General features: G+C 38.1%; 2 protein-coding genes across 5 annotated transcripts in view; both read right to left on the reverse strand.

Annotated features, from left to right (window-relative positions):
• Positions 1-37: 37 nt before the first annotated feature.
• Positions 38-16298, reverse strand: LOC107582929 (serine/arginine repetitive matrix protein 1-like). Of its 4 annotated transcripts, none has more exons than XM_016268957.1 (17): positions 16221-16298; positions 15401-15490; positions 13502-13624; positions 10666-10836; positions 10410-10504; positions 9390-9578; positions 8973-9164; positions 8748-8864; positions 8097-8272; positions 7827-7907; positions 7432-7518; positions 7100-7241; positions 5495-5587; positions 4706-5389; positions 4437-4620; positions 4008-4184; positions 38-859 (listed from the first exon to the last, which is right to left on the reverse strand). In XM_016268957.1, exons 1-17 carry the CDS (start codon positions 16239-16241, stop codon positions 749-751), a joined length of 2733 nt encoding a protein of 910 aa, XP_016124443.1. In that variant the 5' UTR covers positions 16242-16298; the 3' UTR covers positions 38-748. The 4 variants fall into 4 exon arrangements, with proteins under 4 accessions (XP_016124443.1, XP_016124450.1, XP_016124463.1 ...); XM_016268971.1 differs by having other exon boundaries at positions 754-852; XM_016268964.1 differs by lacking the exon at positions 7432-7518.
• Positions 16299-16482: 184 nt separating this feature from the next.
• The window catches only part of LOC107582959 (L-threonine 3-dehydrogenase, mitochondrial-like), a 12475-nt gene continuing 5462 nt past the window's right edge, over positions 16483-23495 (reverse strand). Inside the window, exons 5-9 of the mRNA XM_016268986.1 lie at positions 21297-21446; positions 20977-21149; positions 19332-19422; positions 18934-19203; positions 16483-18074 (exon numbers count right to left, since the gene is read on the reverse strand). Of these exons, the coding sequence (XP_016124472.1) occupies positions 17929-18074; positions 18934-19203; positions 19332-19422; positions 20977-21149; positions 21297-21446 (830 nt within the window). The 3' untranslated portion in view covers positions 16483-17928. The remainder of the gene's footprint in view (positions 18075-18933; positions 19204-19331; positions 19423-20976; positions 21150-21296; positions 21447-23495) is intronic.

The raw sequence follows: 23495 nt of genomic DNA on the forward strand, positions 1-23495 counted from the left end.
TGTAAACTGATGCAATTTAAAGGAAAAGATTTGACAATTATTTTTTTTCCATTTTAATGTGACTGTTCAAAGCCAGAAATTACTGCAGGGTTCAACAATTTCAAACAACTTAGGTTACAAAAAATATAAAGCAAAAAAAAAAAAAAAAGGATGAAAACAGACTTTACTGATTTGTTCTCATGTGCACATTAGAGCTTGAGCGCTGCCAAGATGCTCAGGTGAACAGAGAGAGCAGCTTACTGGATCAACTCTCTGGGTGTTTTGGTTTGTGGATCATGCACACAAGAGGACAAACACACTAGGGTCTGCCGTCCATGCAAACAAAACTCTCGTAAAAAGTCCTGCTGAAGTGAAGAGAGAATCCATGGGCTAACTTGTTCATTATTAACTCAGAACTGCAAATAAGCTTTTCATTCATTTCATCACGACCGTAAAAGCAACACAGGAATTATGAGGGGGGTTGGGGACTAAAAAAAAGGTTTGTTTTTGGATAAACCGTTGTTGACAGTATTTAAGGGTGGAAAAGAGGGCAGAATCTGATGAAGAAACTTCAGCTGCTCAATCATTTCCACATCATAAAACTCCTCGGCAATAAACATGCCCCCCCCCCCCCAAAAAAGTCCAAACAAACAAAAGTCTAGGGTGAATTTTAACAATTTGTACATGCTAAGGCTGAACCAACATCAAACATTTAAAATGCAGAGAGTGGAAGAGAAAGAGGGAAATGTGGGATCTGGTGGATATTTCCTCAGGACTGAGATGATGGAGACATCTGGGCCTTCCTCATTGAGCGAAGAGCTTTCTCACGTAGTTGCTTCTCCAGATCATCCAAACTGTCTTCTACTTCACTCTCTGATTCCTTCAGGAAAGGTAGCATTAATTATGTCTGACTCAAGCATATTATTTCACAATATAGACAAGATCTTTTATCTCTAGAGAAGTTCTTCTTGTTAAAGTTGCAGTCAAATGTCTCCAGTCTATATAGACTACCGTTCAAAACTTTAGGGTAAGCAAAGTAAAATAATTTGATAGTTTTATTCAGCAGGAATGTATTAAAATGTATCAAAAGTGACAGTAAATACATTTCTAAACAAAAGATTTCTGTAACATTTTACAACTCTTTCAAATAAATGCTGTTCTTTCTAACTTTCTGCAAAGAATTGTGAAAAAGTATCACGGTTTCCTTAAATTAAGCAACACACCCGATTTCAACATTGATTAAAAATATTTCTTAAGCACCAAACAAGAATATTAGAATGATTTCTGAATCACGTGACACTGAAAACAGATGCAACGGATACTGAAAAATGCCGTCATTTGAATAAAATACATTTTTAAATAGATTACAATTTATCTTTTAATATAATTTCACAAAATTACTGTTACTACTGTATATTTGATCAAGTAAATATCCTTGGTGAGCATAAGACTTTTCAAAAACAAAAAAATATATATGAACGGTATTAAAAAAACAGATAGATGGATCGTAGGGCTGCACAATATATCGAAATTATCGAAATATCGCACATGTAAATATCGCAATATGCATATCGCAAGGGCGTGCAATATCTGAATCATTTTAATAATAGGCTACTTAAATCAAAGCGTTGCAAAAGGTCAAAATTTTAGTTCGACGCATATAGCGGAGAATTGCTTGACGTTAAAAAGAGTTAAGTGCAATAAGTTGCAGAAACTCTTTGCCGTCTCGTCTTGTTGTCTGACTCACACCTGAAGCTCGTGCACAAGCTGCATCTCGCACAGCGTCTCTTCAGTTCTGCCGCACACGTGCAAAGCGCGCGCACACAGAGAGACACGTTTCAGACAGAGTTGATTCGTCTTTCGCATCTCCTCCTCATGTTTGAACAGACACATACACACAGAATTATGTCAATAGTACCCGTCTCGACGATCATTCTCGTAAACGCAGTTATGTTTTAAATGAATGTAAACGGCTGAGAAAGAAATCGGATGTGTATCATTATACTGGACTAGTGTTGTTTTTGGCAGCCTGTTTTAATTTTAGTTTTAGTCTAGTCTTTGTGTGAAGCTGTCATTTTCGTTTTTATTAGTTTTAGTTACGTTCATACTCTTTCTAGTCTAGTCAAGTTTTAGTCAACTAAAAGTCTGAGCATTTTAGTCTAGTTTTAGTCGACGAAATTTTGGCAGCCTGTTTTAATTTTAGTTTTAGTCTAGTCTTTGTGGGAAACTGTCATTTTAGTTTTTATTAGTTTCAGTCACTTTCATACTCTTAGTCAACTAAAAGTCTGAGCATTTTAGTCTAGTTTTAGTCGACGAAAACTGATGACATTTAGTCTAGTTTCAGTCAATGAAAATTTTATTGTAGTCTCTTTTTAGAAATGCAATTCTATTTAACCCAGTCAATATAGTATAAGTACCTAGTAGTATAGACGAAAACAAAAGTTTCTTTTAACCAAACCCATTTCAAACAAGGTTATCTAATTATATTATTGTTACCTTATAGACTCAAGAACACATCCATTCCAGACACGGAAGATGCTCTGATTTGAATTTACAACATTTATTTTACCAACCAAACATGTTAGAAGTACACACACATAAATTTAAATAAAGACGAACCTCGGCTGGCCGGCCATCGGTCCCTTTCTCTGTGTCAGACTTAACTTTGTTTGGTTTTTGTCTTCTAAATCAGTGTTTCCCAACCTTTCTTTAGTCGCGGCACCCTTTGGAAATTTTAACAAATTTGTGGCACCCTACAAAATTAATTGTCACAATATTTGAATTTCTAACTTCGATGTGATAATTTGAAAAGTGTAGATATTCGGTACAGCAGGGAAGAACTGCAGAATATAATGTCATACAGATATTTTTTATATTATTTAAAAAATGTGTCTATCAATGGTGGCAATCAGTAAGCTAATTTCTAATGCAGAGACCAATTTATATGACAGATTTTAATGTAGGCCTTTATTCATATGTAAACATTGTGAGATAGCTAGTTATAATGGTAATTAAAGTTTTGCTCAATCTGTGTATTTTTTATTTTACATTTGGGTAATTTTGTTGCAGTAGCACGAGATAGCTTGATTTAAAACTTTGAATTGAATAAAAAATTACAAGGAAGCTAAGCAGTTAATAATAAAACAAGAACAAATAAAGAAATTACTAATGATAGCACAAATAAAAAATTGATTTTTGAGTGGACTTTGCTGTTCCGATGAGCATGAACTGTATATGAGTGGAGCAGTCACATGGGCCGCGAGCGACTGAGCGTAGCACACATGCGCATAGAGCGGGTTAACACACACACACACACACAGAGCGGGATAATACCATACAGTCTATGGATAATACACACACGCATAGAGCGGATAATACGCAGAGCGTCACACCACGTGAAAGTGAAACCTGAGCGGTGAACTAATTTTCGGCAGCCGGAATTTCAGTGCATCTCTAATTATTGGCGATATTAGAAATGGATATTATATAATAGCTGCTTTTTTTAACATTTTAGCAATTTAAAAATATTTTAAAAGGATTTTTTTACACGGCGCCCCTGCTCTCGACAGACGGCACCCCAGTTGGGAAACACTGGTCTAAATAATGCCGCAAGTGGGGCTTGAGGAAGTGACGTCGCCTGCGTCTGCGCAGTGCGAGCTGATGCAGCCCCTGAAGTGAGACACAGGAAACAGAAATACTGCAAAATAATAATAATAACGAGACGAAATAACGTTATAAAATTTTGTTTCGTCTCATTTGTCAACGAAAATGAAGAGTCATTTTAGCGTAGTTTTTATTTTGTAAACCACATTTAGTCTAGTTTTTATTCGTCAACGATATTGCATTATACATTTAATTATAGTCATCGTCACATGACATCGCATTTTTTAACAAGGTATCGCATATCGCATTTTTCTTCAATATCGCACAGCCCAGATAGATAGATAGATAGATATTTATTTATATTACTGGAGAAACCAGACCATTTTATATTGACTGTTCATGCAGCTTTAAAAGTGTAACTTCACCTTTTTCTGGTCAGAGTCTGGCTCTGCTTCCGGTCCGTGTCCTCCTGCTGCCCCTCCACTCTTTTCTTCTCCACTCTTCTCCTTTTTCTGTTTCTTATGCTTCTTGTGTTTCTTCTCCTTCTTGTGTTTCTTTTCTTTCTTCTTTTTCTTCTTCTTACTACCTTCTGCATCCGAGTTCTACAGAACCAACAAAAAGAAAACATTTTGACTTCAAGTAAAATCATTCTATAAAAAGTAGAAACATCATAAATATGATTTTAATACTGTTTTTAATACTTTTGGCAGTAGATTTCCTAAATGAAGTGGTTTCAATAGGATCCATTTATAAAAAATTAACAGCTGGACCAAAAACAAATCTAGTTTTAGAAGCTCTCTGAACTCAAGCAGTCCGGAGCAAGTGAGACTGAGGCTTGGGCTGGTGTGTTGTACCTTGTTAGGTGATGGGCTCGGGGAGACACTGCTGTTCTTTTTGGCAGGTGGAGGTGGAGAACGGCTAGCAGAGCGAGAAGGTGAGACTGAAGCAGGCCTCTTGTGAGCCGTCGGAGCAGGTGGAGGAGAAGCAGATGGTGAACGTGAAACCTGCCTCTTTACTGGTTGGGGGCTCTGAGAACCTCTACAAATCGACAGGAATAGATAGTCATTCAGAGATCATCACGTGTGTTACACAAATAGAGAGAGGGCTCTATCAGAAAACATACCTCTGAGATTTGCGTGGCTCTGGTGTGCGAGAAACCCTGCGAATGGGTCTGGTGCTATGAGACGGGGACGTCTGACGTCTTTGTCTCTGTGGGGATGAACCAGAGGGGCCGTATCGAGCTGGAGGACTGGAAGACACTCGAGTGCTATGGGCAGAGGGAGAAGAGCGAATATCTCTGCTCCGTTGGACTGCAGGAGGATTTGGAGAGCTTCTACGGTGGCGAGGTGGGGGTGAAGTAGAGGAGGGTGGAGTACGTCTTTTTCCTGGACTACTGCCACGACTCCGTTTCGGGGAGCGAGAGGAGCGACGTTTGGCCACAGGAGAGGGCGACCCTCTACGCTTGGCCACGGGTGAGGGAGATCCTCTGCGCTTAGCAACGGGTGAGGGAGATGCTCTGCGTTTGGGCACAGGTGAAGGAGACCCTCTACGCTTAGCAATGGGTGAGGGAGATGCTCCACGCTTGGCAACGGGTGAAAGGGACACTCTGCGCTTGGACACAGGTGATGGAGATCCTCTGCGTTTAGACATGGGTGAAGGAGACCCTCTACGCTTGGACACAGGGGATTGAGATCTTCTGCGCTTGGGAGGAGACCCCGATGAGCGTCTCTTTTGAGCTGGGGGAGGGGAGGGACTGTATCGGCGCTGGATAGGGGGAGTGAAGCGCCGGTGAGGTGGAGATGGAGATCTGAAACAGGAAGGACAGGAGAAAGGGATTAAGAATGATTTAAGCCAGAGTCTTCACAACCCAAAAAAAAAAAAAACTTTCCAAAAAAACTCAGCTGGACTATACCTGCGTCTTGGGGGAGGAGAGGGTGTCCTTCGGCGGCGAACAGGAGAAGGTGAACGATGTCTGCGGCCAGAAGGTGATGGAGAACGTCTCTTTCTGAAAGAAGAGAGAGAGGGAGTCTAAACTCAATGTTCCACGGTAATAAAGAATCTTTCAGTTGAGAGTGAACAACCGGGCTGGGTATCGATTCTGATTCACAAGGTCAAATTTGATAATTTATTTAAGTTCAGTTATAGCCAAGGGCCCTATGATTTACGCGATGCAGAAAACACGAACAGAATCGCAGAATCCAGCCATTTAAAATGGAATTTACTGTATAACGCATAATGTCACAGAATTTTCCCCATTTTAAATGAATAAATCAAAAGTATGTTAATACACTTATATCAAATGATGATATGGACTAGCATCTGTGAATATTAAACCGCGAAAAGACTACTTAAATTTGTACCCTGTATGTTCTACGCATCTCTGTGTGAATGAAAGGCGCAGATGCACGGTTTCATTTACTACACACATACTGAATTGCGTGTGACGCTCACGGTGTTTTCATCCTGTGTCGCCTCATGTTAGGATATGAACACGTGAACTTCATCTCCAGAACTGCTCTGAGAGTCTCTTTGTGAGCATTTTACCTTTTCATTTGAGATTAACCATCTTCATATCATATACACAGAAACTGAAAGGTCTTTACAGCAACCCGTCAAAATAGAAGTTTTCTTTAACTTGAAGAAATTGTGACAGAAATATTTCTGTTGTACATTAGAATGTACATCTCAATGATAATTATTAAACCTTAATTTTTAAAGAATAAATTACAATTTTTCTTCCAGGATTTAATTTGTAGTGCAGCACTTTGCCAAAGGTTTAATTTAATTTGATTATAAACTAAATTAATGTTTTATGCCTTCATAAAACAATTACAATTTTGTAGGATCCTAAAAATGTTTAAAAAATAAAATAAAATAAAAGTCTCCTAAAAAATGATTTATGGTCCATCATAAAAAATGTTGTTAAACTTTTAATAAATAGCTGTTAAATTGTATAAGTGTCATGATTTCAATTAATTAGACATGCTTTTTGATTACAATTTAATTTAACCATTAAAATGGAGTCCAGAAAAAATTAAAACAGTAGATAACGGAATCCTGAAAAATTTTAATTGAAAAAAAAATAATAAACTGATTTCATAGGGCCCTAATAGCCTCAGTTTAAGGTTCAAGAGTCTTGTAACTCAGCCAAAAAATGAAAAATCTGTTAAAAAAGTATTTTTAACGAAACCTAAGCAAAGCTATGAGGTTTGTTTTCACACATAATATAAAAGCACAATTGAGCTTCCGGGAAAAAAAACAATGTTTGTTCTTGTGTGTCAAGCAAATCATGGATTACTTCTACAATCTCTATAAGAACTTGTCAATTTAATTGAAAAACACTGGCATTAAATAAGGGACTATAGAAATCAATAGCAAATACATTGAGCAATTCATCTGAAAAATCTTTTCCCCCCATTTTAATCCTAAAGTAAACAACGCATAGTGTAGTAACCTTAGGAGGGTAACCCAATTCAAATGCAAATGTAAAGTACATGCAAATATTATTGATTTTCACCTTGGGGATGCATCTCTGTGCCGTCTCCGTGGTGATGGAGGTGAATGGCTCCGCCGCCTTCTGATTTCTCCATTCCTGGCACCTGCCCCCCTATTCTGTCTCCTTGAACCTTCATCTTCAGAGGAAGAGGATGAACCAGAGTCTGTAAACAAACAAAAACAAAACAAAAAAACAACATGGTTATCAGTTCTAAATCAAACATCTACTAGAATAAATTTTCCACAACCAAAATGATTCATTATTGCAAGCACAGGTGTGAGAGGAAGAGAGAGAGAGAAGGGAAGCGAGGACAAACGTGTGTGTGATGGAGCATTAAAAAAAATGGTGGTAACCTGAAGAGGACTGCTGATTCTGTCTGCGATACTGACGTCGCTGCTGGACAGAATCTGCCGTTGACCCTTTGCCCACCTTCTCCTCCTCTGAAATGCAAAGCAGTGGAGTCCTTCAGTGCCCAAGGAACAGCCATGTGCCCACCATCACACACCCATGATGTGCAAAAACATACAGCGACACACACACACATAACATGCACCCTCCCCTCGTTGTTTTAATGAATAGAAGAGACTCATGAGCTGCAGAATCCATAACATCAGTTAATCATGTTATTTCTACACTTCTTCTTGTGCAACAGCTATTAAAGTATAACAAATGCCAGCCAGACAGGGTTCTTGCATATGTAAACCTTTCTGACATGCACACAAACGCATGTTAAAGAGCCTAATCTCACCAGACTCGGATGCATCAGACCGTCTGGGTTTAGGAGAAGGAGAGCGAGAGTCGTTTCTTCCACCAGGCCTGTGCTTCACAGCTGAAATTTTTAGATGCATTACAATCAGAATCATTTCACTGCTTAATATCCAACAAGCAACTTAGCACTGATGAAGAACCATTTTTGACTTACATAAAAAATCAACTATAATCTGAAGTAAATTTATTTTAAAATCATCTTTAAATAATTTCAAAATGCATATAACAAAACTGATTTTGAAAATGCAACCTAAAGGGCTGTTGCCTGGTCCTGAAGGACTTCGACCTCGTCTTCTGGAAGGGCTGGAGGGGTCAGAGCGACGTGGAAGTTTTCTGGGCGGGGTAGCTGATCCACGTTTCCCTGCTCTCTTATGGGGTGAATGAGAGGATGAACTACCGGAGGAGGACCGGGAGCGAGAGCGCCGCCTGTAAGACAAACAACTTCAGGTAGACAACAGTTGACCTAACTTCTAGCAGTTCATGAGAAGACCGACTGCATGTGTATAAAGTGGAGTAAAAAGATGAGTAAAAGACATGAGAACATTTAGAAAACTCAATGTCACATCATTGTGGCTTTACACCACCGTTTAAAGGTTTCAATGTTTTTGGAAGGCTTATGCTCACCCAATGTGGATTTATTTGATCAAAAATACAGTAAAAAACAGTAATATTATGAAATACAATTAAAAATTAGTTCTCTTTTATATATTTTGAAATGTTATTTATTCCCGTGATGGAAAATATGAATTTTCAGCATCCATTACTCCAGTCTTTGTCACATGATCTTTCAGAATTTTACAGCATTTATTTGCAATATTAACTTTTGTAACATAAGTCTTAAATGTCAATTTAATGCATCCTAGCTGAATAAAAGTACTATTTACATTTTTTAAATACTGACCTGCGGACAGGTGAACGGCTACGTCTATGCCTAGAGGGTGGTTGCCGTCTAGGAGGGCTCCTACGTCTTGGAGAGATTCGCCTCCTGGGACTAATTCTGCGACGAGGAGAGAAAGACCTAGAGGCAGAGACATTAACTTAACTCCTAGTTCAATCACATTAGCAGATAAACAAAAGGATCTAGGATAAGAAATCACATGGCTTCACCATCAAAGACTAGACTAACCTAGAGCGGGATCGAGGTCGTCTACGAGAACGAGGTGAACGAGAGCGGTGGCGTGGGCGATCTCTACGTCCATCCTTCTCTCTGTCCCTGTCTCTGGGTTTGGGCCTGTCTTCCGATTTGGATGTTTTATCTGGAGATGACTCTTTCACAGTCTCAGACACAGAGTCTGGCTTCATGTCAACCACAAGATCACTAACAGGTAGAATGGGGGGAGAAATGTCAGTCTAAAAATCCATCCTGCGGAAAGGCAATTTTATGCACTATTTCAGTCAAATAAAGTCACTCATTGAGGCCCAAAATGGAACTTACATAAATGAACATTTGCGATTTATATACAAAGTCCTTTCATTGTCAAAGGCAGCTTGAAGGACTAATATATTAGGATGCCATAATGCAATGTCAGGTTTCCACAGTTACCTAGTAGAGGAAGCCTCCTGAACGAGCGGCTCCGGTTTGGAGCTCTCTGATTGGTCCGGTTCTTGCTTTGGTTCTTCTTTATGATTGGGCGGACTGGAAGACGGCAAGGCAGCCGGGCTCGGTTTTCGGCGAGGAGATCGAGAGGGACTGGACTTACGATCACGCTTCACAGGAGAGCGGGACTTCCTCCTGGGAATAAAAGTGAACCGGAAAAAAAAAAGCAGTTAAGCACAAGGCCAATTTACAATATCCTTTATTTACACTGTCAAATGTGCTAAATCCATGAAAATTGACAAGTTTGTAACTTATTTTCAAATGTAATATTTTTAATGGAATATTGCAGTTTCTTATAGATGACTTGTGTGCATTTTTTTCAAGGGGTCATATGAAGTGATTTCAAGTTTTTCTTTCTCTTTGGAGTGTTACAAGCTCTTGGTGCATAAAGAAGATCTGTAAAGTTGCAAAGACTAAAGTCTCAAATCCAAACAGATATTCTTTATAAAAGTTAAGAGTCAACCACCCCTACCTAAAACGGCTCATTCTAACACGCCTCCACATATCTACATCACTATGTGGAAATATTTGCATAATGCTGCCCAAATGTGCACGCAAAGAAAGAAGGCGTGGTTTCAGTAACCGCTGTTAGTGTTGAAGCAGCCATGTCAGGGAGACGCTGTGTGTTTCTAGGTGAAAGCAAAAACACTTTATTTGGCCTTCCGAAAGTAGATGCATACAGTATTTGAAAAATTTGTTTTTTTGAACATTAAAGCATGTCAACATTCTGTTACACCAAATACACAAAATAATCTTTAAAATAGCATCATATGACCCCTTTAAATTAATGTGTTCTCATAATCTTCAATAAAAACTTACAACAGGTTGCAGCAATTAGCAAATGAGTGGTCAATTCCAGATGCACAAAACCATCTAGGTAATCTCAACCTACTTTTTTTTAATGTTCAAGAAGCCATTTCACTCAGTTTCATGCCGACTGACAGCAAAAAGAAACCCAAAACAAACCTTTTAGGGCTTTTTGACTGAGCTCTTTCTTTGCTCTCCTTCTCTCTTTTATCGTCATCTATTTTTTTCAGAGAGGCAAGTTTCTCCTGTTCGATCTGAACATAAAAGAGAAGACAAACTGTTAAACACTCAACTTGTAGTTTACGAACATGTTGTACACATACAATCATACAACACACAACCACATAAACCCAATCAAACTCCAACCAATAAAACAAAATCACAATCAGTATGCAAATTCTTAGCTCTCCATCACCTGTCTCTGTTTGATCTCCTCTTTCTTCTGCTCCAGGAAAGCAGATGGAATACCGGCGATGTTCTCCTGGGCACTCAGCAACAGCGGCCAGAGGTCCTTCATGAACTCTCGAGCGTTCTTCCCATTCAGAAACCCGGTCAAATTAATCTGCATCATCTTTCCATCTGGATTCTGCAACAAAAACAGCAGAGAGGAAGAAAGAGGGGAGGAAACCAAGCAGTTAATACTGACACAGAACCAGAGTGCTGAGCTCTGAAAGTCTACCTACACCTTCCCTTCCTGAACATAAGTAAACAGCTGCTTTTCCTCAAGAGCCCAGTACCAGTGGGCCTCAAAAATGTCTCTAAAACCAACAGCCACAGCTGAATGTTATTTTTACTAATAAACCAATTGTATAAAAGGAACAAAAGCACTTCTAAAATGAATAAACTGCCTTTGAGCATGCATTACATGTTTACATGTTATCATCTAAACTGAGATGTACCCTCCCAGTTCACATCCCCTCGTCAAGGAGCAATAAGACCCTCCCCAACCACTAGGGCTGTCTCTTCCTGTGCAATATCAAACTCCTGAGAGATAGAAACATTACAGTCCACAAACAGAGTGCATCAAAACCCCACAAAGCAAGAACAGTCCTGTTGTCTTCAGTGTGAGTGGCGCAGGCTCTGTGGGCTGGGGGGGCGGAGAAAGGCGCTCCATTGGCTGGCCTCCGCCTCACTACTGCATCACACTCAATCACCTTGAGTTTAATGCTATATCATTTATCTAAATTGCAAGAGACGAACAAGCAATAATGAGTACACAAGGCATGGAAAACTCTTTATTTACAACAAATGAAGAGGAAAATAATCCTATGAGATCCATGTGCTAAAACAGGGATGCTGAGTCACGCTCCTGAAGATGTATGTCACACCAGAGTTTAGTCATAAGAATAGGGTTGGACCTGAATTTTGCAATGAAGTAGATCTCCAAGAGCAGGACTGAGCACCCGGTGTCCTAAAATGATTTAAACGAATGTTTCTGGTTCAATACAGGTTAAGCTCCAATGACAGCATCTGAGGAATAATTGAAGTTTTTTTTTTTTTACACCAAGGACCCAAAATTATGATTCGTTTGCACCCTTCAGCATTATATTTTCATGCATATTGACCCAATGTTTATAAAAGAGAACATGTTTACAAAAGCATTTTTTATTCTCTATACCATCACTGTACTGAAACCAAGCAAATTACTAAAAATATATAATTGATCTAATAATAAAAGTTAAAAATGTACTTTTAGGAGTATTTTATTTCTACCCAGTATTAAAGAAACAAATTAAACAGAAGAGGAAAATTTTTACTTCTATTCAAATTTCTATAGCAATTTCAACCATTTTTATATACATATATATTTGTAAACCCTAGAACAGTGGTTCTCAACAGTTGACTCACTGTCTAAAGGCCTACACATATTGGTTGAGATATTTCCACTGGTATTTCTGCTGTAACTATGACAATGCTGCTTCTTGTCAAACTTTTGAGCTTTTATATATTCAATTAATTAAAGATGATTCATTTTGTGATTCTATAAGATGTCAAATTCAAAATGTTTTTCTTAAAAAAAATTTTGGAGGACAGATTTCAGTTTACGGAGCGATTTTTATTTTTAATATAATTAAATAATTAAATCATCCAGTGTCCCCCGTGGCAGTTTGCTGAGGCCCCGATCCTTTTTGAGAAGATTTGCCCTAAAAGCAAAGTAAAGGATGACTTAATTATTCTTTGAGGAACCTGATATTACTCCACAAATGCTGTTGATCAAACATATCCTGTACTGATCCTGAAGCATTGCTTTAAGATATTGTATGGCTATGACATTACAAAAACTGAAAGCACCTCTTTATTTCTGAGAATAAGGAAAAACCTTTATGTATCATTAATAGGAGCAAATACCTCTGGAATCCCAGTGAAAGTTTCCTGAAAATCAAATCTTTAGAGACTAAAACAGTGACTAATAAACAGAGCTTAGCTAAACTAATGAAAACGCAAAATGGCACGCGTCTCTCGTTCTTTTTTTGTTTTATATTGCGCAAATGCACAATCATACAAGAAACCAATGTATTGTTTAATAACTGATAGTAGAGCTAGTCACTGAGACTGAGAATAACAACACGTATTGACTAATAAATTCCATTTAAATAAAATTCTTTAACCAAAGTCGTGCTGCGCTATCATCTCACATGCAATGTTCTGTTCTTTTTAATCTTTAATGGTTGTATGTCAGTTTGGTAATCAAAAAAAATGGTAATCAGGCCTTTGTGTTTAAGATGTACTGCTAAATTTTGACTCAAACAGAAAGGCACGAATGATAAAGCTGAAATGACTACCACTGGCACAATGTCAAGCCCTGCTTATAACTCACCTCAAAAAATAAAGCTCATCATCAAGGGAGAGTTGGATTCAGAGAGACTTTGGGCTCAGGTGAGATCTAATTAGGAGTTGGTGCTATACTTCAGATGCAAGGAATAAGATCCATATTGGTTCAGGCCTTTTAAATCATAAATCACATCAACATTAGAACATTGCTGTTCAGAAGGAACGCTGTTACAAATCATATCTTCAGAGAGAGAATATCATTTTTACCCGCTTTTCTGTCTTTTTAAAACCAGACAGACACTTAAAGACTGTGATGTAAGATGTTTTCTGCTGTTACATCTACACATGGCAAATGTTTCAAATAACTGTCAGCACTGATCTGCAAACCTTCTCTCATCCTCCCAAAGAACAAAACACATCAAATATAGAACTGCAGCATGTGTGAAAAGACAACGGAAAAGAGCAAAGCGGGCGTCTACCTTTTCGTCCAGCTGGTTGAAGACAAATTCGATGACGACATCATCCTCAAAGCCAAGGATCTCCGTCACACGCTGGGTTATCCAGGGCTTCACGACTTCCAGGTTGACCTTGGTCATGTCCACCTAATAACAAATCAGAAAACAATCATGAACAACACAGGGAATAAAACCTTATGTTGGTATCAGTGATGTAGCTCAGGACTGGTTTATTTCTTATTTGTTGAATAGGTCTTTTTCCGTAGTGCTTGGAGATGCCTCCTCTTCTCATGCTCCTTTATTTTGTGGGGTCCCTCAGGGATCTATTTTGGGTCCCCTTCTGTTTACTATCTACATGTTACCCCTGGGTCAAATTATGCGCACTTATGACACTGAGTTCCACTGCTATGCAGATGATACGCAATTGTATGTCCTGGTAAAGCCTGGTATTATTGATACATCCCGTATTATGTCATGCTTCATCAAAATCAAAAATTGGATGTCGAAAAACTTTCTGCAGTTGAATGACTCCAAGTCAGAAGTGCTTATAAGTACCCCATGCGTCCCCAGTAGTGCTAGTATTAATAATCTCTCCTCTAGTCTGGGTGCCTTATCTAATAATGTTCGAAAAGAGGCTCGCAACTTAGGTGTAGTTTTTGACTCAGAACTGTCCTTTGATGTTCAGGTGACTAAAGTGTTGCAGTCTTGTTTTGCACAACTGAGGCAACTAACGAAGATAAAGTCATTCCTTTCTTTGGCAGATTTGGAAAAGGTCATTCATGTTTTTATTTCTTCCAGACTTGATTATTGTAATGCACTGTATTCTGGTATTAGCAAGAGAAATCTCCTAAGATTGCAGCTGATTCAAAATGCTGCTGCTAGGCTTTTACCACGTACTAAGAAAAGTGACCACATTACACCGATTCTTGCTGCTCTTCACTGGTTGCCTGTGAGTTTTAGAATTGATTTTAAGATTTTGTTGCTTGTTTTTAAGGCCTTGAAGGGTCAGGCTCCTGCCTATATTTGTGATTTATTATTTCCTTATGAGCCTGATCGCTGCTTGACATCCTTCGGTAGGGCCCTATTAATGGTTCCAAAATCTCGACTTGGTACCAAAGGTGACTTTTGGCGCTTTTGCCATCCATGCGCCTAAGCTATGGAACTCCCTGCCTGGGGATACTAGGCAGGCTCCTACTGTATCCACTTTTAAGTCTCTTCTTAAGACTCATTTTTATCGTATGGCTTTTTCTTAATGTTGATGGTATTTTTTGTATTTTGTTACTGCACTGATCTTTTTATTGTAAAGCACTTTGAAACTTTGTTTTGAAAGGTGCTATATAAATAAATGTTTACTTGCAGGATTTTCCATTATATATATATATATATATAGGTAACTTAGGGGTCCTAACCCTACAAACTACTATCATAAATTCTGAGCAGAGTTGTTCTACTTAAAATTATATTTGGAAACTGTGATACTTTTTTCTTCAAGGAATCTTTGATGAATAGAACAGCATTCATTTGAAATAGAAAACTTTTGTTACAAACTTTACTGTCACTTTTGAGCAATTTAATGCATTAGTGTCAAATAAAAGTATTCTTTTTTTTTTTACTTCTATTTAATTGGTTTCTTTAATGCTGGTTAGAAATAAAATACACGTAAAGCAAGTAAATTTTTAATCTTTGTATTTTAAATAGAACACTTTTGTAACAAACTTCAGTCACATTTGAGCAATTTAATGCACGAGTGTTGAATAAAAGTATAAAAAAATATATATTTTAAAGAAAATTACTCTTATATGGTTGAACTGATAATTTATTGTAAAATTTAGGGAACCTCAATATGCAGCACGTTTATGGTAACAACATGTTATGAACACATTTGCACCAAAGAAAATACACATGTATTTCCATATTTTCTACCTTCTTCTCCAGACATTCTGCAAACTTCAGTTGCTTCAACAGCTTCTTGTGTTTGTTGCTGAAGCGGTTATCCTGCTCCGCACTGGTGCCCTGAAACAACAAGAATTCACAATTAAAACAATATATGATATAGGAAATTCCTATTTTTCTGTATCTGAGGTGAACATACAATTTGCAGTATGAGACAGAAAATAAACTTTATTACTTCACCATTTGAGTAGGACATTGACACGGGTGTAATATTTAACGTACGTATACACACATATATAAATCTGCTGTTCCTGATGTATACCACATTATTATTATTTTCCTTTGTCTTACTTATTTAAATGTTATTTCTGTTTTCAGTGTCATATGTATGTATGTATGTTTGTACTAAGTTCCTAAAAAAATGATTCCTTGCGTGTTTGCGCACACTTGGCGAAGAAAGCTCATTTTGATTCTGATACACGATTACACGGCTTGCTATCGTAGAAGAACATGGAATTTGTCGGGCTGGGTTTCGGTTTCAGCCTGTATTTTAATTTAACTACGCAAATCAGAGTACAGTTGACTGTAGTGTTATAGTGGAATTTATCTGTAAGAATAAGTGCGATACTATAAAATTCAACGCGCTGGGATCCTTAAATCCGTTGTTCCCGTTTAATCTGTTGAGTACGTTCTGGTTCTCGCACGCAGCCGCCATTACAGCCGCACTCTAATGAACATACGAAATACAGCCTTAAAACAACCAATTAATCAGCCAGCTGACCAATAACACATGCAAAACAACGTATTTGACCTTTATATTGTGATAGTTGTAAAAGAATATTAGACTTACGCGGAAAAACCCCGCGTCCATTTCTATCGTGTGTCAATATGGCACGATGTCCCACAGTCCACTGCGGCAGCCTCAACCTCACTTCCGGTGCCTGTTCAAATCTAATAAATACTACCTTGAACGTTTTTTGTTTTTATTTTTAATTTAGTGTCATAATGTTTCATAATATACTGAATTAATCACGAAAATATAAAACAAAATATATTTCATTTTATTTTTGCTCGTTTGTTATTTTTGACTACTGCAGAGGTCACAATGAACAAAGACATACATAAATTGTTTGCTGTATTAAAGCCATTTATTTGACATACACTGCAATTTTCCACCAGTTCTTTTTGAGATTCATTAACAACTTTTGAGGTTAAATGATAAGTGAAAATTAATGCAGTTTCAACTTTTAACACTGAAATCACACTTGCTTTTGGAAGAAAGGTGAGTCATTCTATATATCGTCTTATATATCTTAAACATCTTATATATTGATTAGTCATTTTTATTTGTCTGCACCAGTAGCCTATACAGAAGGCATACTAAAGACTTTCAGATGGGCCAAAGCCAAAGAACACCCCCTTTACTACTGCAAGGCTTTGGGTGTTTTATCCAGTAGTTTTGCTCCTCTGAGTTAACAAATAATGTGTAAAAAAACCTCTTAGTGTATAATAATACATCAGCAATGCTGAGTGATTAAGTACTTAATTCACACCACCAAACTATGCATTGTGAACCCAGAGCCCTTTGATAACGGACTCTAAATAAATAGCCAATGCAGACAATAGTGGGTTTAATAGAACCCAAACTTCAGGCAACTGTGATTTCCTCAGCGATCGCAGCTGGAACAAAGGCAAAACCTTACACTAAAGGTAGTAGTGGTTTAAAGAATTTTCTGCCCATGGCTGTGTTCAAACTGACAATTCCTCTTGTACACAATACATTGAGTAGTCTAGAGCACAGAGTGAGGTGTCTACTGTTCCTTATTGTATTTGAACAAATGGAGCATCTATGGAGTCAAAATTCAACCCCTGCCAAAGAGAGTGGTATGATTGGTTAGGATTAGAAAGCAGTGTTTTAGTTATAACATCAGATCATTGAGGTTCGGGCCAGCCAGAATTCTTCTTGGTGCTGACCTTGTTATTTTAATACAGTGCATGGTGTTTCTAAAATAATTAAATTACAGTTTCATCTATAATGTGTGCAATAATCAGCGGCGCTGCTATGGTTTCTGGACCCCCTGAACAGCATATTGACTCAGGCCCCCTCCGCAATCGCATTCCGGGGGGTTGGGGTCCCGCTTGGTAAAAATCGTGTTGCGGGCCCCCTCTCCCTCATCAGGACCTTTGGAATCGTCCTAACCTCCCCCCAACTACGGCGCCCCTGGCAATGATATTATTATTATTATAATACTGTATTCATCAGCATTTTGTTGGTTCCTTGTTTTTCTCTGTCCCATGACAACTTAAAAACTATGTAAGAACAGATCACAGAGAAGAAAAGACAGAGTCTCCTGAGCGGTGAGAGAATGTGGGTTTTCACTGTTGGTTTACATGCTTTCTTCTCAGGCATACATATTTAGAGAGCTGTCAGTGTCAGCAGTTCTCTAACTGACGGAAGGTCCTGGTCTAAAGAAACAGCTACCAAATTTGAGATCGATGAGTTTGGAAATATACTGGAAAGATGCTGTGATCTGTGTTTCAGTCCCTGAGAAGACCTGCTAGCTGACAGGTAGTCCTGCATTGTTGTTTTTTTCATGGATGGAGGCCAGCATGTCTGTGACCAGCTCTGGCAGGTCATACGCAGGCTTCCAGCCCCAGTCCTGACGAGCGTTAGAGTCATCAAACCGCACTGGCCAGCTGTCCGCTATAAATTGAACATTACATTTTATGAACATTTAGATCATTGCAAAAAGTTTTTCTTTTCATTATACAAGAAAAACACATACAATGACCAAGAAGGCATTATTTCTACAATTAACCACAAACATGTAAAAAAAATTTACTCAGCCTCAGGTCATCCAAGATGTAGATGAGTTTGTTTGTTCAGTGTAATTTAGAGAAATCTGGAACATTCACCTCTGCAGTGAATGGGTGCCATCAGAATGAGTTCAAACAGTTGAACATCACAATAATCCACAAGTAATCCATACGACTCCAGTCCATCAATTCATTTCTTGTGAAGCGAAAAGCTGTTTGTAAGAAACAATCCTCTGTCCATAATATTGTTTTCTCCAGTGAAAAAGTCATTTTGTCGGAAACAGGAGAGAAATATGCACAGATCAAGCACTGTTTACATGCCCAAAACAGTTCTAAACAAATATGTTGGTGAATTTTGATGTGAGAGGACAACAGGGGATTGACTTGTTTCACTGGAGGAACTGTTATTATGGATTATGGACTCATATTTTGGGCAAAAGCAACGGTTTAAAGTTAATGGATATGTTTCCTAAAAACACACAGCTTTTCGCTTCACAAGACATACATTTTTTGTAATGTTTTTATCAGCTGTTTGGGCTTTCATTCACTGCAGAGGATCCATTGGTGAGTTAAATATCTCCAAATATGTTCCAATGACCAAAAAACTCATCTATATCTTGGATAACCTGTGGGTGAGAAAATTTTCAGAAATGTTTCAATTTTTGGTGAACTATTCCTTTAACATGCTTACAAAATTATTTAAAACTGTTTCAAAAGGTAATTCTCTCACTCACTGCTGTTCTTACCAATAGTCTGCCGGATGGTATCAGGATTGTATGTGACCCTCAAGTGGGGCAGGTGTTTGCGAATCTCTTCCGCCACTTCTTCAGGTGTGAAGCTCATAGCTGCGATGTTGTAAGTGCGCAGGGAAAGTTGGCTTTCAGGGGCCTGCATAAACTCAATGGTGGCCCTGTGGCAGTCAGATATGTGCATCATGGGAAGCCGAGTGTTGGAGCGCAAGTAACATTCATGGTGGCCGGTGCTGAGGGCATCGTGAAATATCTGGACAGCATAATCTGAGTAAAAGAGGATGTATACAATTAGGCCAGAATAGTGTGTTGTTTGCTGTGAGTAAATGACAAAGCTGTGAATGTACAACTAATGATTGTGTCTGTAAGTGAAGAAATGCAGGATGGCTGGTCACCAGTAGTGCCTCCTCCTGGCTTGGTGTGGGCAGAAACAACTCCAGGGTATCGCAAGCATCGGAAATCCAGGCCATATTTATGGTGGAGATACTGGTCCAATCAAAACACAGTTAGTTGGCATTTCATAATTACAGCATGTAAGCGATAAACATTTCTCGCTAAGCTTATGAAGCATATTTATGATTAACTTTTACACAAATTATAATTTTGTACTATTAATATAAATTGATATAGTACTACTAACACCATTTAGCACACTACTGGTCAAAAGTTTGGAATGTTTCTGTCTTATATGCACTCCAAGGTAATATTGAACTGTTTTCTGTTCTAACATATTTTAAAATGTAATTTTGAATATGCAAAGATAAATCATTACTTCAGTCTTCAGTGTCACATGATCCCTCAGAAATCATTCTAATATGCTTTTTTCAGTGCTCAAGACACATTTTATTATACACTATCAATGTTGAAAATATTTTTGCTGATTCAAACATTTGTGGAAACCATGAAGCACTGCCATTTAAATGTTTGGGGTAAGTAAGATTAAAAAAGAAATGAATACTTTCATTCAGCAAGGACATATGTGACCCTGGACCACAAAACCAGACTTAAGTCGCTGGGATATATTTGTAGCAATAGCCAAAAATACATTGTATGGGTCAAAATGATCGATTTTTCTTTTATGCCAAAAATCATTAGTATATTAAGTAAAGAAGATCTTGTTCCATGAAGATATTTTGTAAATTCCCTACTGTAAATATATCAAAACTTCATTTTTGATTAGTAATATGCATTGCTAAGAACTTTATTTGGACAACTTTAAAGGCAATTTTCTCCATATTTAGATTTTTTTTGCACCCTCAGATTCCAGATATTCAAATAGTTGTATCTCGGACAAAATATTGTCCTATCCTAACAAACAATACATCAATAGAAAGCCTATTTATTCAGCTTTCAGGTGATGTATAAATCTCAATTTTGAAAAATTGACACTTAAAGGGATTGTGTAAACAATGAGTGACGTATACATGCGAGAGATCACTTCCGGCGCTTGCGTTAACTACGCCAGAGCGCGTACACACCTCAATGCACCGGATGCCTGCGCGCGCTCAAAGACAGTTGGACATAGTGGTGTATTAGAGGTAAAATATGATATAAATACTGTTCGGTTTCTGGCACAAACCGATCGTTTCGTGTCTTAGGACATCAATGTGTCGTCACGAGCCGCAGGGTTTAATTTGAATTTGTCTGTGCGTGCTTTTTTTACTCTCATAGATTTTGTTACCATTGCCATGCATTATACGACTGATATACTGCAACGGTTGAAGTTAAAAATCATCATATGTGTTCTACTGAAGAAACAAAGTCACCTACATCTTGGATGCCCTGGGGGTAAGCAGATAAACATCAAATTAAAATTTTTGGGCGAACTATCCCTTTAAGACGGGTTTTGTGGTCCAGGGTCACTTATTAAATTGATCAAAAGTGAGTGTAGACATTTAAAACGTTACAAAAGATTTCTATTTCAAATGAATGCTGATCACAGAACGTTCTATTCATCAAAGACTTCTTTCAAAGACATTAAAATAAGCATTAAAAGAATTTCCCCAGAATAGTTAAAACATAAAAAATATAAATCTTTACTTCCCCCATCAGCTCTGCATGGACTTTGGAAACCCCATAAATGGTGCGGGGTCTCTGGATACAGAGATCAGGTGCTGGATCACGGGGAGATGAAGGACCAAATGCTCCGATGGTACTAGGTACAAACAGTCGCAAGCAGTTCTCCAGAGCCAGATCTAACACATTATGCAGACCTAAAGAAAGAGGAGTGGGGGGAGGAGAAGAGGAGATAAGGACAGGGGCAACAGGAGAAGGACAGAATGTGGGATGTCAGGGATAGTGGAAACCTTACATTGTTACATTATAAAGGCAGTCATATAGCATAAACTGAATTTTCTCACCTGTGATATTGATGGTGCGGGCAAGAGCCACGTTAGCTTCCCCGACAGCACTAAGTAATGCGCTGTAATGCACCAGCCAGGTGATTCTGTTATTCACAACTAGCTCCCTCAGGTTTTTATAGTCCAGCACATCAGCATATACAAATGGACCTGGAAAGAGGATCACCAATCAGACATTGGAAGTTAAATGAGAGCTTTATTCATAGGCTACAGCATTTACAGCGTGAATCTAAGTTAATACAGGTTAGTCTATTCTTGTTAATTCATAAATATACTATTGCTTATAGTTAAATTAATGTTTGAAATACAGTTATGGTAATTTATTCAACTAGAAATGTTTAAAATGCATTAATATTCGCTACTGTTCAAAAGTTGGAGTTGTTACGCTTTTTTAAAGGGGTCATATGATGTTGCTAAAAAGAACATTATTTGGTGTATTTGGTGTAATGAAATGTGTTTATGCAGTTTAAGGTTCAAAAAACATTATTTTCCACATGCTGTACATTATTGTTTCTCCTCTATGCCTCGCCTTTCTGAAACGCATCGATTTTTACAAAGCTCATCTGTCTTTATATATAAAAAATTTACTTACAGTCTGTGAGTCAGAACAGCCGGCATTGTAGTCTACTCTCCCAGGATCAGGAAACAGTCCTCCATAAAATGTGCTGGACACATCTGAATATTTGGGTTGAAGTGTTCTGGAACAGTGTTGTAAATACAACTTAACCACTGATTTCTAGTCGTGTCCTCTTTTGGAAGGCCAAACAAAGTAGTTTTGCTTTCACAAAAAAACACACGGCGGGCTAGAGTGAGCAGAGGCCGGAGGCCTAGAGTGAATGGAGGCCGGCGGGCTTGAGAACGGCACGGCCGGCGGGCTTGCAGCAACCACATGTGACGACCCCGGGCTGGACTCCGCTTTGTCCTCGGTGAAAGCCGATCCGGCGATCCACAGCGCGAAGTTGTAATATTTCCTCAACAACCAGCACGGATCAGCTCCAGGCATGACGAAGCAGATATCGTCCTCTTTTGGAAGGCCAAACAAAGTAGTTTCACTTTCACAACGAACGAAACACGCAGCGCCTTCACGACATGGCGACAGCAACAATACTACAGCGAGAATAAAAGTTATGCCTTCTTTCTTTGCGTGAACATTTGTTATGCAAATCTGCCCACATCGTGACGTAGACATGTTGGGGCATGTTAGGAGGAGCCGATTTGGGTAGGTGTGGTTGACTCTTAACTTTTATAAATAATATCTCTTTGGATTTGAGACTTTATTCTTTGCAACTTTACAGATCTTCTTTATGCACCAAGAGCTTGTAACACTCCAAAGAGAAAGGAAAAATTTAAATCGCATCATATGACCCCTTTAATTTTTTGAAAGAAGTCTCTTATGCTCACCAAGGCTGCATTTATTTGATCAAAAATACAGTAAAAGCTAGGGATGCATCGGTACCACTTTTTCCAGGACTCGCCCAATACCGATACTTTTATTTTTGGTACTTGCCGATACAGAGTACCGATACCAATATTTTTATTGCATTTTACAGAAACCAAAAGAGTATGTATAATGTTAGTTGGTTAACTTCATTTATCAAATAGATACAGTCAAACCTAAATTTATTCAGACACCGTCAACATTTCTCACATTATCACAGTTTATTTGCTATAGTTTAGAAAATGGTAATAAAATATAACAAGAACAAATTCAGCTTGATAATGTAAGATAACTTTGATAGAAAGGTATGTAATGGATTACAATCAACCAAAAATTAGACAGCTGTTAGTATGACAGTATTTACACAACTATCAATACTTAGTCGGTTGACCCTTAGCCTTAATGACAGCCTGTAGTCTCCTGGGCCTGCTGTCACCCAGCTTCATGCAAAACCTCAACTTCAATTTTTTTTCCCCAGACTCGGTCTGAATAATTTTTGGTTCCAAATTTGTATCAGTTTTACTGGTAGTCCACTGTATGATGAAATTTTGGGTACAATTTGTCACAGTTTACTTTATTTTGCTATCCTCACTTACATAAATGAACTATAGTGTCCTGCACCCACTAGTAAAAAAATATCAAAAATGATATCGAGTCTCTGAATAATTTTTGGTTTGACTGTATATCCTTTGGTTATTTTCACACTTAATTATGCCCATTAAAATGTATTTTACAAGTTTTTGTTACTTTCACTGTTCATT

Source organism: Sinocyclocheilus grahami, unplaced genomic scaffold (assembly GCF_001515645.1).
Source record: "Sinocyclocheilus grahami isolate Dianchi unplaced genomic scaffold, SAMN03320097.WGS_v1.1 scaffold4.1, whole genome shotgun sequence".
NCBI lineage: Eukaryota > Metazoa > Chordata > Actinopteri > Cypriniformes > Cyprinidae > Sinocyclocheilus > Sinocyclocheilus grahami.

Bases quoted from the DNA above. Each gene is read 5' to 3' on its own strand.
- LOC107582929 (XM_016268957.1), bottom strand. From the start codon at position 16,241: ATGGACGCGGGGTTTTTCCGC. The intron at 7,519-7,826 runs GTGAGATTAGGC...TTTGCATTTCAG, and splicing joins GTCTGATGCATCCGAGTCTG to AGGAGGAGAAGGTGGGCAAA. The intron at 4,621-4,705 runs GTATGTTTTCTG...GTCGATTTGTAG, and splicing joins GAGCCACGCAAATCTCAGAG to AGGTTCTCAGAGCCCCCAAC.